The 18,721-nt window shown below is 38.9% G+C and overlaps 1 protein-coding gene across 1 annotated transcript in view; it reads left to right on the top strand.

The window, feature by feature from the left end:
* Positions 1-3,911: 3,911 nt before the first annotated feature.
* Positions 3,912-18,721, top strand: part of Rab18 (RAB18, member RAS oncogene family) — a 40,523-nt gene continuing 25,713 nt past the window's right edge. The window contains exons 1-2 of the mRNA XM_085699662.2: positions 3,912-4,116; positions 9,617-9,672. Of these exons, the coding sequence (XP_085555788.2) occupies positions 4,049-4,116; positions 9,617-9,672 (124 nt within the window). The 5' untranslated portion in view covers positions 3,912-4,048. The remainder of the gene's footprint in view (positions 4,117-9,616; positions 9,673-18,721) is intronic.

Below are 18,721 nucleotides of genomic sequence, written 5' to 3'. Positions count from 1 at the left end.
GGACACTGAGGTAGGAATATTGGGAAAACATTTGCTATCTCAGTCTTCCTTTTCCTTCTCTCTCCTTCACTGGCCATGGAGTAATACTGTAATATTCTCATTTTTTTTGGTAAGCATCCTTTTATTGCCAGCAGCCCCACTCCACTCTCCCTACAATTGGTTTTTTTTTAAAGGTAATTTCCTATTAGGTCTGTACGCTTTTATTCCTCTATCTCACTGTTCAGTGTGTGCATGCCCTTTTTCCATCAAAAAGATTATATTTTACTTGTCCCTCTGATGTCTAAAACTTTTGATACTTAACACTATCCAAAACATAAAACACCAGCCCCTTAGATTAGGAGTCAATGTTGTACTCAGCCAGCCTCTCCTTATCGTTTTCATTTCTTGATTAGATACTATCCACTGGTGGGTCTTTCCTATCAGTAGTAGGACAAGATCCTGTCCATCATGCTTATGTAAACTGGACTTTTTTCCTCCTTTCATGAATCTTTTTCTGGTCACTGTAAGCTTCAGTGACCAAGTGTCATGTCAGTTCTCTGTTTTCTTCAGGTTTTAGGTTCTCAAATTCAAATACAGATAGAAAATTGTGTGTGTGTGTGTGTCCACATGTTTTTGCATGCAGAGACCAGAGATCACCACAGATGTTTTTTGTGATGTGCTTCATTTTACTTGTTTATTTTGCAGTTTTCTGTGTCAGTCTTTCTACTGACTCTGGAGCTCATCGAATGGCTACAGGGCTCTAGCTCTTATGTCTCCCTAGTCATGCTGATGCTCCTGACTCCGTCCTGACTCCGGCTCATGTCTGGCTTTTACACGACGGCGGCTGCACCAAGTGTGGGTCTTTATGCTCACACAGGGCTCTTTAGCAACTGAGCCATGTTCTGATTTCCTGAAAGAATATTTTTAAGTTCCACCTATGTTGGGCATATGTATTTCTCTTACATTATTTCCTCAAAGACTCAATTGACTTATAAGTGCACAACAGCGTATTTCTATTCAGCAGTATCTGGTAATGAGTGTGTGCCAGATGTTATTGAGGGGCCTTTTCCCAACTGAAATGTTCAGGATAGCAGTTTTTTGTTTGAAGACAGGGTTTCTCTGTGTGTTTCTGATTGTCCTGGAATTCACTCTGTAGACCAGGCTGGCCTCAAACTCAGAGATTCACCTGCATCTGCTCCCAAGGTTAAAGGATTAAAGGATTAAAGGCTTTGCAACCACCATTGTCTAGCTCAGGATAGTGTTTTAGGAGATATTCCAATCTATTCTAATAACAGGTAAGCAAATTATATTGTCCCAAATTCCTGAGGGTGCTTTGAGATTTTTTTTAAAATCAACAAATAGTTTTAAACACAAAAGAGGCCCTAGGTCTCATCCCAAGAACTGCAAAATGAAGGAAGGGAGGGAGCGAGGGAAGGAGGGAGGAAGGAAGAAAATTTTTAAAAGCAAGTTCTCCAGAGCAATGATTGCATTGAGAGCTGGAGACAAAAATAATGAGTGGATATTATGTAACTCTGTTTTTAAGAAGCAAATACTGTGTGGCTGGAGAGATGACGTATAGACTAAAGGACCTTGCTGTTCCTCCAGAGCATCCAAGTTCAGTTCCCAGTACCCATGCTGGTTGGCTCTAAACTGTCTGTAACTCCAGCTTCAGGAGAGCTGAAGAGCTGAACCTTCTTTTGCCTTCTTTGACCAGCTGCACTTATGTTCTCTCTCTCTCTCTCTCTCTCTCTCTCTCTCTCTCTCTCTCTCTCTCTCTCTCTCCTGCCTCACGTACACATTCTCTTTCTCACACATACAGATAAGAAGCACAGATAATCAAAACACAATTGCAATACAGTGGGATACATATTGCCATAGGAACACAGGGCACTGGTAGAATTTCTGAGAGAAGTGGGTAACACAGGCCTAGGAAAGGAGGAGGCAACCCAGAGAAAGAGATTGAAGAGCTGGAATATGAAGGACTGCCTTGGCAAAGATGTATGACTACGTGGAGGGGAAGGAGGCCAGGACAAGCACTCCTCCAGGCAGAAGAACTTTGTTCAAGGTTCCTGATCACTGAAAATATGTTTACTTTGACTGGACTAGAAAACGCAAGGCATAAAGTATCAAGAAATGAAGCTGGAGCCATAACAACAGAATGTCTTAAGTCAGCACTTAAAAGATTTCATTTTGGCTGTGGTATTATAATGAGGTGAGAAGAGACCAGAGGCAGGATTCCTGTGTGCTGCTGACATGGTGTCGCACTCACAGATGATGATGTCGTGGTAACACTGAGAAACATGGAATCCGTGATTTTAGGCTTGAATTGTGAGAGCTAAGAGCATGTGGAGTGAGGGAAGAAAATTAGATGGCTGTTAATGTTACGCACTAGGAAGGAATCGAGATAAAAACACACATTGAGGAGAAGATAATGAGTTCAGTGTCAACCTTGGTCCAAGGCAGTTTTTCTTGGCACACATCTAGGACATACATGGAGTTGTGTATGTGAGCCTGAACTTGAGGAGAAATATCTAAGTCAGAAATATAACTGTAAGACTCATCAAAGTAAATTGAAGAGGCAGTGTTGATCCAAGAGATATCAAGGGGCAGTACACACACACACACACACACACACACACACACACACACACACACACATTTAGAAGATGAAACTAGATTAGCAGACAAGCAGCAAAAAGTCTCCAAATGATAAATAGCTTTGCACAAAAAAATCTAGAAATGGCCACAAGGTAGGAACAAATAGAAAACAGCTCAATTCTTAACCCTTTTCTATTAGATATTAAGAAACTTAATGATAATGATAGCAAGACATCTCTGTGGAAGACTAGTGAATAAATGAAGTAACTATACATGTAGTATTTCAGAAGGTGTTATATAGAAAAAATAATAAAAGGATGTATAGCGAATGCTGGCGATATCTGCAAATTTTATAAGTATAGACAAGGACTTGACCTCACTAAAAGTACATTTGGGAAAAGACCTAAAGGGACTGTTTAGTTGTCCTAAGAACTTTACAAGGCATTTAACAAATTTTTTGTTTTGTTTTTGAGATATGGTCTATGTCTGGAATTCGATATGTAAAGTAGGCTGGTTTAAAACTCACAGAAACCCACCAGCCTCTGCCTCCTGAGTGCTGGGACTAAGGACATGCGCCACCCTGCATGGCTAAAAATTAATTTCTTAACTGATTCAGAATTTTACCTATGTTTTTTTTTAACCAAATGTTTGCCACACATGATGTTAGCTACAACCACAAGGAAGCAAGACAGAATTAATGTTGAGCATCCACCAGACACTTTGCTAGGTAATTTAGAGGGTTCTGGTAATTTCATCAAGATTTGCAGTTTAGTGGATAGATGGGCATACACATGTAATTCTTGGAGTAGTTTAATCAGCAGAAACAGCTAAAGTTGAACCAAAGATCTACATGCACTGGATCTACCTTTAGTTCCTTACAAGATAAATGAACATTCTTAAACCTGACAGAGGGAAACCACGAAGTTACCGCCTATTCACAACTCCCCTTGAACACTTTACTGGACTCAGTCTACCCAACAATTCTAAGAGCTGTTACTTAAAAAATGTTGGCCCCAATGTGGGGAGAGAGTGGAGGAGGCTCAGCAATGCGGCAAGGCTGTGCCTCCATCTAAGACAGTTCATCTCAAAGCACCAAGTTATGCCCACCGCAAAACAGCTGTCCTGAGGACGCTGATGTAATATCCAGTCATCCGTGTACAAAACCGGAAGCGGGAGGAGTTAGGGCTGGGCGGAGCCAGTTCCCGGAAGAAGGTAGGCGGACCTACACGCAGCCCTGCCCATCTGCTCCTGCACAACGCAGGAGCTGCCCGGAAAAACGCCTGCGCTCCACGGAGCGCGCAGACGCAGAGCTGCCTCTGGGCGGAACCGGGCGATCTGTGGCACCGCCGCCCAAACATCCTGTGGGAGAGGGAGGCCGTGGGCACGGCGGTGCGCATGCGCAGGCCGTCTTCGCCGACGCTGGGGAACGCTGACGGGGACGGAGGCTGTGTCCGAGCAGAGTGGGCGCAGGATGGACGAGGACGTGCTGACCACTCTGAAGATCCTCATCATCGGCGAGAGTGGGGTGGGCAAGTCCAGGTGAGGCGGTGCGCGGCGGGCCTTCGGCCTCTGGACTGCGGGCTGCTCTCCGGAACGGTCGCTGCGGCCCTATTGGCGTCGCCCCGGCCCGGCCCAGCCCGGCGCCCGGTTCAGGCCTCACAGGCCGGGTTCCTCACAGCTCGGCGGCCGGGCTTGGGCCTGATCCCGCCGAGACGATCCGTACCCCGCCGGCCTATTAACCCTCTCGAGTCCAGCCTGCATGTCAGCCCTACAGTCTGGTCAGCCTGTCAGCCCTAGAGTCCAGCTGACCTTTAACGGTAGCGTTCAGTCAGTCGTAGTCGTCACCCCCGGAGCTGAGATCAATAGTAACTTTATCACTTTGCAATTTCATTAGCACTGTTCTTCAAATACTTAATGTTCTACCCAGAAACTTTGGTGACTTAGGTCACATTCGTGGCTCATTTTAGCGCAATCTTTGTTACATCATTTATTTGTTTGATTGTTTGCAGTGAAAGAACTCTTTCGGTAACTGCTTGAGCCTCTTAAGGCACAGGGTTCTTAAGCAGTGAGCCACCTTTAAGAGAGATTATTCTTGTTTTGCCACATCATATAAGACATGAAAGGAAAAATACTGTATTGTCTTTTTTGCTTTGAGTCTTTGGGAAGGGTTATATTAACAGTAGAGTTGTGTATTAGGTCAGAGGTGGGTGTTGCCATAAGGTTATGATTTCATCCAGGTCTGAACAAAGTTCTCCAGGTGAAGTCATCCTTGCCCTCTGATTATGAATAAATGTTTTTTGAGCTTCTCTTGATCTTTAAGCAGTATTTAAATCCCAGAGAGCTAGTAGCAATTTCATATTTGACTTTAGCTTGAGATCTTTCAAACAACTTTAAAGCATTTCACAAAGACTTAGATTTTTTTAGGTACTTAAGTATTAGCAAGCTTACTAAATAAATTCAAATCAATTACTAAATAAATCATTCTGTATTTTTAAAAGTTTGTTCCCCTTTAATGTGCACTTTTAGTGTCCCATAGTGACATGCTTCTGAATACCAAGGAGCAAATTAAAGGAGCATCCTATAGCAATAGAACGGTGTGTGCTAAAGTAACGAATAAGTCTTTATCATTACTCTTCTGCACATGGATGTTAAACAGTTTATATATAAAATATAGTTTTACTAGGAATCATACACCTTCATGATCTTTCTTTTCTCCATTTTAATTTGAGAAAGAACCTACATCATGTTTGTTTTGTTTTGTTTTCTGTCTTTTGTCATAGAGTCTCTCTATGTGATCAAGGCTGACCTGGAAATTTTTGTCACATAGTTGGCCTCAAACTGGGAATTCTCCTCCTCCTCTATCCTCCAAAACACAAAGATTACAGGCACTGCCTATATAGAGCTTGTTTTTGAAATCAAGAATAGCAGGTTGTCATCTCAACCCAGTATGTGGTTGGCTGAGACAATGTATTGAATGGACAAAATTGAGTATGTTTGAATTTTCTAGAGGGTTACCTGGAGGTACAGTTAACTACATAACTGAAGTTCCTTTGTATTGCTGTTTTTATTTTATTTAGTTTCTTGAAATAGGGTGGGGTTACATAGACTGTAGGCCTGGGACTTGTTTTGTAAACAGCAGTTGGCCTGGTTTACAATCCTCCTACTTCAGCCTCTCAAGTACTAGGATTTTTTTTTTTTAAATTCTGAACTGGTGTGGGAAAGTACTACTAGGATTATAGCCATACTATACCAGGCTTGGTTCTGATCACACTTTCAAAGTGTGGTGAGTGGATTTCTCTCCTCATCCATTCTCCTATACAGTCTTAATTTGGGTCAAATGTACATTAAACTCTTTTTAGTACATAATAATGAGCTACAAATTGCTCACTAAAATTTTTTCCTAAAATATTTTTGCCCATTTAAAACAGTATTGGGCCAACATGGTGCTGCATGCCTTTAATACTAGCATTTGGGAGGCAGAGGCAGACGGATCTTGAGTTTAAGACCTCCCTGGTCTATAGAGACTTCCAGAACAACTAGCACTATGCAGAGAAACTCTTTAAAAACCAAACAACAACAACAACAACAACAAATCAGTATTTTATTTAGGGAACTAAAATATTGGTCTGTGATATGTTGTGGAAAATAGTCTTGACTATCTTTGTGGATATAACAAGAATAAATGACTATAGTAATAGAAGTTTCTGCCTTTTAAGGCAGATTAGTACAGAAACATTTGTCTTAGACATGATCTTGAAGGGTTGTTGTAACCAACAGTTGTTTATTTTTTTTTTTCTACAGAGCTAGACCAAGTGAGGTGGCAGTGTTAAAAATTACTGTATAGCAGAGGATAACCTTAGTCTGAACAAGCAGATTTTTTTCCTCCTTGCTTTCAGCTGTTAGAAAGTTGCAGTAGACATGAGGTGAGGATTGGTTTGTAGCCTTGTGTTTGATACTTGAACAGTATAGTACTCTATTGGAGAATCAGGCTGGAATAGAAACCCTTCAGATACTTAAATGTACAGCTCAAGGCTATGATTCTGTGGCTCAGCTTGGTGAAGTAAAAATGTAGCAAAGTAAGTGTATCAAGTGCTGGAATGAAATAGAGAAATGTACCATGTAAATTACAATTCATTCTACACTTCTTTACCTTCCATTTTCTAAGTGGATTTTATTTTTACAGTAAGAAATATAGATGAGCTGTTTTTAAAATATTTTTGTTTATGTGTTTGTGACTGTAGGTCCCCTCAAAGACCATAAGAGGCACTTGCTTCCCTGAAGCTGGAGTTATAGGGGCTTAACTACGGGAATGGAATGGGCCCTAAGAATAGCAAGTGCTCTTAACTGCTAAACTATCTCCATAGCCCTCCTACTCCCCCTTTAATTTTTAATGTTTTAGACAGACTCTTCAGGCTCACCTGGAATTCACTGTGTAACCCAGGCTGGCCTCAAGCCTCAAACTTGGAGCAGTCCTTTTTTTTTTTTTTTTCTTTAGCCTTCCAAGTTCTGACATTTCAGGCACCCTCCTCTCCCCCCCAAAAAAAGACAAACCCTAGCTTCTTCACATTATTATAAATTTAGTATTGTCTACATGGCGTACTCCTACCATCTGTAGTTCTACCTGCAAAATATTTTCCTCTTTTAGCTTTGAAAGAAGGAATGTTTTGTGTAAGTATACTATATAAGACAGTGAATTCTTAATTATTTGTAGGGGTTTATGGATTCCTCTCATAATCTTATAGAGAAATAGACAATACCTACATAGAGTTTAGAATACATTTGGGGTGCTGATGTACCCCAGGCTATACTCAGGGTTTGTTTGTATTAAAATGTTTTGCTTCATATGGTGCCAATTCCCTGTCTTTGCTAAGTACCTCTAGTGACAAAGTACTATTTATAAGGACTAGCAAGTACAGAAAAAACATTTCTGGCTCAGTGTCTGGCATATTGTCTTTTTGTTCAGTTAAAATCCTCAATACTATTCTGATTGCCTGCATTTTTTATGGTAATTACAAGGTAATATTAGCCTGCATTTTTATGGTAATTTCAAGGTAATATTAGCCTGCAGTTTTTTTTTGTTTGTTTGTTTTATTTTTTCAGAGAGGGTTTTTCTATGTAGCCCTGCCTGTCCTAGAACTCTACTTTGTAGATTAGGCTGATCTGCATATATTTGCCTGCCTCTGTCTCCAGTGTGCTGGAACTAAAGGTGTGCACCATCAAACTTGGACTAAAGGTGTGCACCATCAAACCTGACTAGCCTGCATTTTTGTGACAGTGTTTTTTGTTGTTTTTTTTTTTTTTGTGTGTGATGACCAAGTATAGAGGTATGTCTTTTCTATTCTTAAATTCTAGGTAGCTGGGTGTGTCGTGATAGGATGCTTTGAACAGTATTAAGAGTCATAAGTTGTTACATATTTTTGTTTTTTTGTTTTTGTGTTTTTGGGACAGGGTTTCTCTGTGTAGACCAGACTGCCCTGGAACTAGCTCTATAAACCAGGCTGATTTTGAACTCAGAGACCCACCTGCCTCTGTCTCCAAGTGCTGGAATTAAAGGCATGTACCACCTTGCCGCACAATATTTTTTATTGAAAATATTTTTTAAACATATTCTCCTCATGGTGCCCCTCCTGTGTCTTTTCCCAGATCTTCCCTACCTCCCCCCAATCCAACTTAGTACCTACTTTCTCTCTTTAGAAAACAAACAAGCCAAACACATCAGAGTTAAAAAAAAAAAGCATGTATACACACATATACAGACCATAAACATACAAAATCAAAAATCCTAATGCATAAGCAAATAATCAATAAGATTTAAAAAATTAAGCAAACAAAGCAATCTGGGTCAAAAAACCAAATCTCCCCAAATGCCCTTGAGTTCATTTTGTTTTGGCTGTCCACTTCTGGGTGTGTGTCCTGGCCTTAAGATATGGTGTCACTTAACTTTATGTTGGAAGTAAAGAAAAGTTCATGTCCAGATACTAAGTAGGTATCTCTAGATTTTTACTGTTCTTTGTTCCTTTGACTATATTGTGTCTGTTTTGTGTGAAATAAACATAGCAGAACCAGGAAAAAAGTTTTTCCTATAATTGATAGTGCTGTTTTTGGCACTACCAGGAGGCTGTTGTGGTCCATGGACACATCACTAGTAGCAGTAATCACAGCTTGTAGGGTGTTCCTCAAGGCTCTCACTCAGACTCAACCTGGTGGAATGATGTACTTCAGGAGGTTGTGTGCAGGAGGCGATTAAATCAGCTTTGTAAATGTGGGGCTTTAATGAAAAACTATAGAGTTTATTCTCAAGGAGCCTCTAGTAGAGGACAGCTAACAGTCAGTAAAACAGTGTGGGTCACACAGAGCCTCAGTGGACCTTTCTAGTCTGCCATTGTTCCCATTCTGTAATATTTTTACCATACACTTTAACCATCCCAGGTATCTCCTGTTGGTTTTCCTCCATTTTGGTTGGCGTTAACTTTTCAAACTGTAGACCAGTCCTTGTCATACTGCCCTTAAAAGCCCTTTGTAGTTGCAGTTGTCTTTCTGGTTTCTGCACCTTCCCCAGCATTTTCCTGGCTTTCATCATCTTTCTCCCTGTTGTTTGACTGTACATCTTTATGTTTTATTACTTGTTATAATTTGCTGTGTTTTTACATCTTTCAGTCTTTCTTTAACACAGAGTGAAATAGTGAGCTCTTTTGATTCCAAGAGGCTATTGTTCCCCTGCCATCTGTACCAGTGTGAGTTACTACTTTCTTTTTTTCAGAAGAGTACTAATACAGATTTCAACAAAAAGCAAACTGTTGACTCTTGAGAAATTTTGGGTAGAGAGCATAAGGCATGTTTGTTTGTGGATTCCTTTAGTCTTGGGAGTCTTAGGAATTTACAATTTAGTTACTGCCTTTTCAATACGCTAATTCCCCTGCAGAGCTGCATCAGCTCTTCTATCTGTATCTGAGTAATCATTGTGATAAAATGTAACATATGTGTTAAATGATTAGAAATAAGCAGTTAAGGTCCTGACCTGTCTTTAACTCTCTTTTAGCCTGCTCCTGAGGTTCACAGATGACACCTTTGATCCAGAACTTGCTGCAACAATAGGTGAGCTAAGTTTAAAAGTACAGTAGAAATGCCATATATTTTTATGCCTTTGGACTCTGTTTGTCTTCATCCCTTCCCTTCTTCTCAGCACCTGCACCTGTGGAGTCCTTGTCTGTGAGACTTAGCTTTGGTGTCTATAAAGCCAAGCACTACTGATATTATGGTTTGCACACACATTTTATTCCCGTACTATGGATTATTTTTATTCTGCATCAGATAATAGTAATGTAAATATTTACTGCATACCACCCACTATCATTATAGTGATGAATATAACAAACTTGGTCAAAGTCTGTTAATTGTGTACTTTTAATATTTGCTACAGTATTTATTGTGTATTATAAATTTATATCCTTGATACCATTAGAATTAGGAGCAGTGATACCAAAATCAATTGTGTTATCTGTTCATTTGCAAGTATATAGATGATTAGAGGCCAGAGATTGACATTGGGTTTTCTCCTCTATCACCTTCCATCTTAATCTTTGAGTTAGGGCTTCTCACTGAACCTAGAGTTCTCCAGTCTGGCTAGACTGACTGGTTAGCAAGTCCTAGGTGTTATGGTAAAAGTAAAAAGGTGCTGTTCAGCAAGTGGCTGCAACTGACAGTGGGCCACAAGAAGCTGTGGCGGTAAAATGCTGTGGTTCCCCGAGTGGCCCATGGGCCACGTGGTCAGCAGATCACAGGCAGGGAGCTGCATGGCAGGTGAGAGACAGAGAAGGATAGACACGCCCTGCAGAGTGAGGTTGGATATTTGTTTAGTGGGTTACGGAAGGGACGGGGAAAGGGGAGAGGGAGGGAGAAGGGGGATGAGGAGAGAGAGGCAGAGAGAGAGAGAGAAAGAGAAACAGAGAAATAGAGGGGGGAAGGGGAGAAGTGGAGAGACGGGAGAGAGGCAGAAGCTACTTCTTCAGGAAAGAGATGGAAAAGGAGGGGCTCAGACTGAAAGCAGAAGGAAGATCCACCTGCCTCAGCAGTGGAGGTGGATGGGAGAGGGAGTGGGTGGGGCTTGTCTCTTAAAGGAACAGGATAGACTATTACACTGGGACCCTTCTGTCTCTGCCTCCCCAAAGCTGAGATAACAGATACAAACTACCCTGCCCAGCTTTTACGTGGGTGCTAGAGTGTAGACTCATGTCTTCATGATTGTGCAGCAAGCACTTACTGAATGAATCATTTCCCTACAGCCCTAAAAGCATTTTAGAAATAAAATTTGGAGTTCTTGAAAGTGACTCTTTATTTAGTCTATTAAAGAATCTTAATGCCATTGTTAGTGAAGGTAGGAAGTTCCTTTTAACTGGCTTTGTTTTTATTTATTGTGGAATAATTTCAGGTTTAGTGAGAAAATGGAAAATACTAAATATTCTATTCATATTCTCTAAGTGCTGATATTTATCACTTTTGCTTTATTCTTTGTGTATGAGCATGTACACATGAAGGTTATAGTACAATTATTCCTCAGGCACTTTATTTTTTTGAGACATGGTCTTTCCTTGATCAGTAAATTGCCAAAGAGCCTAGGCTGGCTGGCCAGCAAGCACCTCTATCTTAGGGTTACTTTTGCTGCGATGAAATACCATGATCAAAATCCATTTAGGGAGGAAAGCCACCTTTTTGGGGTGACTTCTGCCATTCTCTTAGCCACGGTGGGTTTGTATATTCCAGGGTAGGAATGTGAGTATTAGAATTATTAGGCAAAAGAAACATAGATAAAGGAGAAATAAGAGACAGAACTATAGGATAGTATTAGAGGGACATCCAGTGAATACTGAAAGTCGCCTGCGGTTAATTTCCATTTGCTTACATACCCTAACCCCAAAAGGTAGGAGTAAAATTTAAAAAAAAACCAAACTGTATTCCCTTGATACAAGGAATGAACAGACCAGCTGAAGGATTATGGGCTGCATTCTTAGTTAAATGTTCTGTTGCTAAAATAAGATAAGCAGTGCTCACACCCTAGACCAAACCACCCCCTGGGTGGAGTCCATAGTTATCTCCCTAAGGGAGTAGAACCTAGTTGGATCCTTAGACTTTTGTTTGAGGTAGAAACAGATCTAGTTTTTAATACCTGAAATACCAGGTCTGAATATTAGACACACCTGTTGACAATAACCTTGAGAGAGCAGAACTCTGACTTGTTCTTTGAACCCTTGACAATAACCTTGAAAGAACAGAAATAAGTTCCAACTCTCTGACCTTTAGTCAAGGTAGAATGGACCCATATCTATGAGCCCTATTAGGGTTTATTTTGCTTTATCTTTTCACATCACAGTCATGATCTAGGGAAGTTGGGGCAGGAAGGCAAACAGAGCAGAAACTTGGAGTCAGGAGCTGATGCAGTGGCTGTGGAGGAGTGTTACTTACTGGCTTGCTACTTGTTCCTCATGGCTTGCTCAGCTTGCTTTCTTAATACTGCAGTATCACCTTCCCAGGGATGGCACAGCTCACAGTAAGCTGGGCCTTCCCACATCAACTTTAATAAAGAAAAATTCCCACAGACCTGCCCACATGTCATTCTGGCAGGGTATTTTCTCAGTTGAACTTCCCATTTCCCAAATGACTTGTGTCTTAGTTGGACTTGACATAAAACTAGCCAGCAGAATCTTCCAAGTGCTGAGATGACAGGTATGTGCTACCATTTCTGGCTTTTCTTCTCTAGGTTCTAGGGATGAAACTCAGGTCCTAAGTCATCTCCCTCTATCCTGCCTTATTCTTTTCTGTTTTTGGTTTTTCGTGACAGGGTTTCTCTGTAGCTTTGGAGCCTGTCCTGGAACTAGCTCTTGTAGACCAGGTTAACCTCGAACTCACAGGGTTCTGCCTGCCTCTGCCTCTCAAGTGCTGGGATTAAAGGCTTGAAGGCTTGAAGGCATGCACTGCGCCATATTCTTACTATTCTTGTTCTAACGCTTACTGCCTTATTCTTATGCTTCATCGCACACACAGGATTATTTTTAAATGAATTGCTTAAGAATATGTTGCAGACATTTTTCTTTAATATCTAAGTGATTTAATGTATACTTTCCTAAATAAAGATAAAGTTTTGCCCATTGTATAGATTTCATCAACTGCTTATCAATACCCTATACAGCAAAAGTAAAGTTAGGACTAAATTACGTTTTGGTTCAAGCAAATTTAGTCATCTCCAGTTCCTGACCCTTCACTCTGCTTTAGGCAGGTTCTCACACTAGTTCAGATTGTCCCGGAACTCACTCTGTAGTGTGGGGTGGTTTGAAACTAGTGATAACCCCCCTGTCCCAGCCTCCCAGTTGTTGGGATTAGAGGCTTCAGCTACCATGCCCACATCTCTTCAGTTTCTTTGAACAGTTCACTGGTCTTTGGTTGTCTGTCCATGTCTGACAGTTTTGAAGAGTACAGGCCAGTTGCTCTGTAGACTGTCCTCATTTTGCTTGTCCGGTGTCTTCCAAGGTAGAGTCTAGTTAGGAATTTCTTTTGGTAGAAATTCCACAAAAATCTTCTTAGAATATTATAGCAAGAGGTTCCTTGTGTGTATTGTTCTGGTGTTGTTGGGGGCTTTTAGTCACATAAGATGCCCAATTTTGTCATTGTAATGTTTTTATTTTTCATTTTGTAGCTTTCCTGTAGAAAGATTCTTTTGAGAGTATATATATGTCCTGTTTCATTCTCTTGGTTTTGTGCTCTTGTTTTAACCTGAAACAGATAGGAAAGATAATACCTGATTCTGTCATCCCAGCTTTGGTTGTCAAATCACTTTTCAAATGACTTCTGTTGTCCACATTTAATACTTAGATTTCTGTTTATTTAAAAGTGTCTCTAAATTTTTAATAAATTTTATTAGGTATTACTTATCATCTGTGTGGCATAGCTGTTACTTCCTGTGTGTGACATAAGAAAGGGAATCATTTAAGATACTAGAAAGTCAAACTCCATTTTGTTCTGGTTTTGATGTATTTGCTCATTTTAAACTATGTAATAAAATCTGCTCTTTCAAAGCATGAGTTGTTTTGCTCAGTAATAGATAGTGAGGCATAAATGAGTGGCAGCTGACAGGAGGGGAAACTTGACTGAAATGGAATGTTTAGTGAAGAAATAAATCATATTTAATATAAAAGTGTCATTGTAAATGGAAATAACATAAGGACTCACAGAATGGCAGCCACCATGGATTGTCTATATTACTAAAAAGACGTTGCCTTTTACCAAAACAAATACCAAAATACTTGCATACTAATAAAAATATCTATAATTTGTTCCCTAACTAGGCCCTGAGGTTTTTAAAATCTTTACAGTTGGATATGAGATTACATTCTGATTTCTGTTGCAGCCAATACACAAATAGGTTTTAAAGATAAAAACAATTGATTCAGTTGTTTTTGTCTGTTTTTTTCAGTTGTGAAAATTAATGTTTTATACAAAATCAATATTTTACCTCACAGTAGACTATGAACATGTATCTTTGTATATCAGTACTATAATTAGAGATTAAAATGTCTATCATGTATAAAGCAAAATTTTAGATAATTGTTACATATAGTGTTTCACAGTGGTACTTAAGTTATATTGGCATTTTTTCTTACTCTATAGTAATAGCTAACATAACAGAGAGGGAAATACTAAAACACAGTCCCAATATCCCACTATAGAAGATAGCTAAAAAAACTTCAAGCCACAAAGTAGATGAACTCAATACTTAAAGCTGTAGCAAGTTTTTCTCTGTCCCACTAACTAGCTCCCAAATAATGACTTATAATTAATATGAAAGCTTGACCAATAGCTTAGTCTTGTTTCTGACAAACTCTTATAACTTAAAATAACTCATTTCTATTAATTTCCTTTTTGCCTTGTGGCTTTACTGCCTCACCTCTGTACCTTCTTCCCAGAGTCCTCTCTGCCCTGAAAATCCTGCCTAGCTATTGGCTGTTCAGCTTTTTATTAAATCAGTCTATGTGACACATCTTTATAGTGTACAAAAAGATTATTCCACAACATTTACCCCTTTTTGTCTAAGTAAAAAGAAAATGTTTTAACTCTAATATAGTAAAATTATATACAATAAGAACAATTATCAGGTATTGTCTAAATAGAAAGAAAAGATATTAACTTTAACAAATGAAAGTATCTACAATAAGAAAAATCATCAACTAAGAATTACATTCACAATGTCCAGTCCATTCATATCTGGCATATTTAAAGAAAACACTTTCTTATTTATCTTATCTTGATGAAGTTTTGTACATAAACCATTTTTGTTATAACTTATTTTACTGTCTTAAAACTTTTTAGACCTCAAAACTTTTTTTCAATTTAAACTTGTATGTCTCTCAATCTTATAAACTTTATATCTCTTATGTGTCTTTTTTGAATTTGGTAGCAAGAAAAACTGTAAAATTATAATTATCTAGGTTTCAGTCGCTATCAGAGACCTAAGAAGGATAAACTATTACTTGAGTAAATAGGAAGTGCAGAATAGGTAACTTCCAAAACTAAAAAAAATGACAGAGACATCTGACTGCCTGGACAGTCACCACAAGGTTCCTCTGGAATGTGAGGCGTCCATCTTTGACCTACAGGCCTAAATTATCTGGCAGACTTTTATATAAAGAAGGAACTTTGGAGGACTGTTGTACCTTGTCTAGGCAAAGCTCAGTCCTGCTTGTCCAATTTGGACAGCATACTATCAGCAATTGAGGCAAGGGCAGTTTCTTGCCCAGTGGCTAACTTTGTCACAAAGAATGCAAACTCCATATGGAGGTTCTTTGATACTGATCATCCTCTCTGAAGTAGATTGGTGCTATCAGAAACAGACATGTCTCATTGTCATGAAAAGCATTATTCTATTAAAACCTCTTAAATGCTATATTCTGTAGATCTCTGAAGTTTTGAACACCACCTGCCTATCTAAAATATATCTCTTTTTGACCTTGAAAACATACTTACTTACAAGTTTGATTGTTTTAGATGGCTAACTGCTAACCTGCATTTCTTTATTATCCTAATTAGTTTGTAATAACATTCAAGGTTTAGAAATTTACATTGTTAAATGAGCTGCATAGGTACAATACCCTAAACAATAGTAGAAATGTATATACAGTATGTTCAAACAGAAATAACCTTAAATTTATATCAATATACAAGAATATCTTAAGGTAGAAACATGTACAGTATAACAAACATAACCTTAAATTTGTATTAATATTACAAAAATCCATACTAATGTAAATTATTTAAGACTAGTAATTGCTTTTTTATTTTAAAATTAGGATAAAAAAATCTACCCTTTTATCCTATTATTTCTATATTTCCCCTTTTTCTTTCAGAATGACATTCCTAAATCTAATCTTTTTTGTTCAGTGCTTTCCTGACCATTACCAATAACAACTTGTAAGCAACCTCTCTAAATGATCAAATACCCATTGAATAACTAAAAACCACCCATCCCACCTCTTTGGAATGTGGGCATTGTATTCTTTAGACTGCTTTCTGTTGTCTGGAGCAATGGCATCTTTGGGGGGACCCTGAAAAAATTAGAATGATGGCCAAGTCCTGGGAGAGCTGGCTGTAACATTCGTTGTCTCAGTGCATTGGGAAAACACAAAGCTTTTCCCAATATAGTACTGGCTAGAATAGTCTGTGAGGCTGGACCAGTTCAGCCAGCAGCCTTGAAGCAGCAGAAGCACTCTGAGAGGCTGGATCACCTGGGACACCCATTTTCATTGGTATCTGGTCCCTTTGCTCGGAAAACACAGGCTTTCAAAGGTCGCATACATTTCCGTGTTAACAACGTATGGACTGTGTGTTGTACACAAGCCAGCCAAAGATGATTTTTTAAAATTATGTTTGAACAGGTAAATTATGTGTTACCTGTCATGTAGTTTTTCTGAGTTTCTTTTATGTTTGTAGCCAAGATTTTCAGTGTCTTTCCCAATCAAACCTGATCTCTGTCAACCTTGAAGGAATCCATAGCCTTTTGTTTTTTTGTGGAAATATAAGCATAACCTCTTTTCTAAATCAATACATTTTTGACTTCCATTTTAAAATTAAGACATTTTTAAAAAAATAATTACGTTGAATTTAGCTGTCCCTTCCACAATCCAATATCTCTTAGCACCTGTTATTTGTTCATTAGTATTCAAAAAATTCAAACTTAACAAAGCACCATATTAGGTCCCAACTCTGTTTTCTAATTTTTTCCATCCTCAGTTGACTTATTATTTTCTTACTTTTCTCTTTAAAGACTATTATTTTAAAACTATTTTTATAAATGTCTATATCCTTTTCCTTTTTTTCTTAAGCCTACTTACATTGTTAAATATACTGAAACTATTTTTCTTCTGTCTGAACCTGCTTTACTGTGTATCTATAACCTTTTCTGTCTTCATGAACAAAACTTAAACTGCTGTACATCTTAGCTTATGGTGAGTGGTGGCTCAAGCCTGCTGGCAGCAGATGATGCAGTCCTGTACGGCGGCCCACCTGAGAGGCTATGGGACTTAGAAACTGCCTTCAGTTCTGTCAGGTCTTATGTGGAAACACGTGGATCTCACATTAGATGTCGTTTGTATTTGGACTTTGTTGTTTGGGACCGTGGGCTCCCCAATAATGGGACAGAGACTTATCATTATGAAAACTCAACTGACAGCTTAGGCTTCTTTTTAATTAGCTCCTAACCTATTTCTGTTACTTTACTTTCTGCCTTGTGGCTTTATTATCGCATCTCTGTATTTCCCATTCTGCTTGATTTGAGTCTCCTGGTATTGCTGCCTTCTTTTTCCCAAGTCCTCTCTGCCCTGAAAATCCTGCATAATTATTGGCCATTGAGCTTTTTATTAAACCAATCCAAGTGACACATCTTCACCATGTACAAAAATATTATTCCTCAACCTAAAGCAGTGGAGTGTAAAGCTACTACAAATGGGAAGAAGTAGAGAAGGTGCCACATTGAAGAATTCAGAGCCAGTATGAAAGGCTTCATAAGACAAGGCCCTGCAAAGTATAAAATCTAGACCTCTTGTTGATGAAAACATCATGTTTGGAGTGATGAAGCTGAGGAGCTACACAAACAAGCCATGTCAACAGAAAATGTTGTCTTCTATCAGTGAAGGAGATGACTTCATTTCTAACTCCAGTGACTGTTGAGAAGTGATACATTTAACTGTCTTTCAGATTGTAACTGTTTTTGTAGTTGTGTGGAGTTTGGTTATGGTTTAATTTGGATTTCTCTTATAGCTACTGATGTTGATCATATTAAGTTCTTATTTGTTGCCCTGTCCATGTATGTGTAAAGTTTCTAAATCTTAAGTTTTTTGTTTGTTGGTTTGTTTTCTTTTTTAAAATTCATTTTTGTTGTATGTGTGCTTGTGTTTTGTCTGTACATCACTTGTTTGTAGTGTTGGCAGAGGCCAGATATGAGAGTACTGGGAACAATCCCAGATCTTCTTAAAAGGGAACATGTGCTCTTACCCATGAAGCCATCTTTCCAGCCCTTGTATTGTTTTCTTAATGTTGAAATTTGAGAGCATTTTTTTAAATATTCACCATGTAAATTTTTGGTAGATGCTATTTTCTTTGTAGATATTTTAGACTCACTCTTAGCATTTTTCTAATAGTACATTTCTAAGTACACGAATTTATTGCAGTGAAATTCAGTGTATCAACTTTTCCATTTATGTATAATGACTTTGTTGAACCTTAGAGTCCAATTACCGAGGAGGAGTTGCCCCAAGAAAACACACTCACACCACAGTTGATGAAAAAGCAAAAGGATTTTAGTTCTGTCTTGACAGGGTCACTCAGCATTCAAACCAAGGACCCCACGTAGCTGGTACAGGCTACTTTTAAAGCAAAAAGCCACAGAAACAAGGGGAGAGTCTGGGAGTTGTTTTTTATCCAAACTGTATCCGAGGAACTAAGTCAGTATCCCCTGACCAAGGCCGAGGAACTGAGCCAACATCTAAGGGTTATCTTGCCCCAATTCCACTAACAGAGTTCTATCTGGAGAACACTCACAAGGACATAGGGAGATGGAAAATCCCCAACATTCCAGTACGTACACGTGAAGTTGGTAGGTCCT

The sequence above is a fragment of the Myodes glareolus genome, chromosome 14 (assembly GCF_982192425.1).
Source record: "Myodes glareolus chromosome 14, mMyoGla1.1, whole genome shotgun sequence".
Lineage (NCBI taxonomy): Eukaryota > Metazoa > Chordata > Mammalia > Rodentia > Cricetidae > Myodes > Myodes glareolus.
This window is presented reverse-complemented; position numbering and strand designations above follow the sequence as displayed.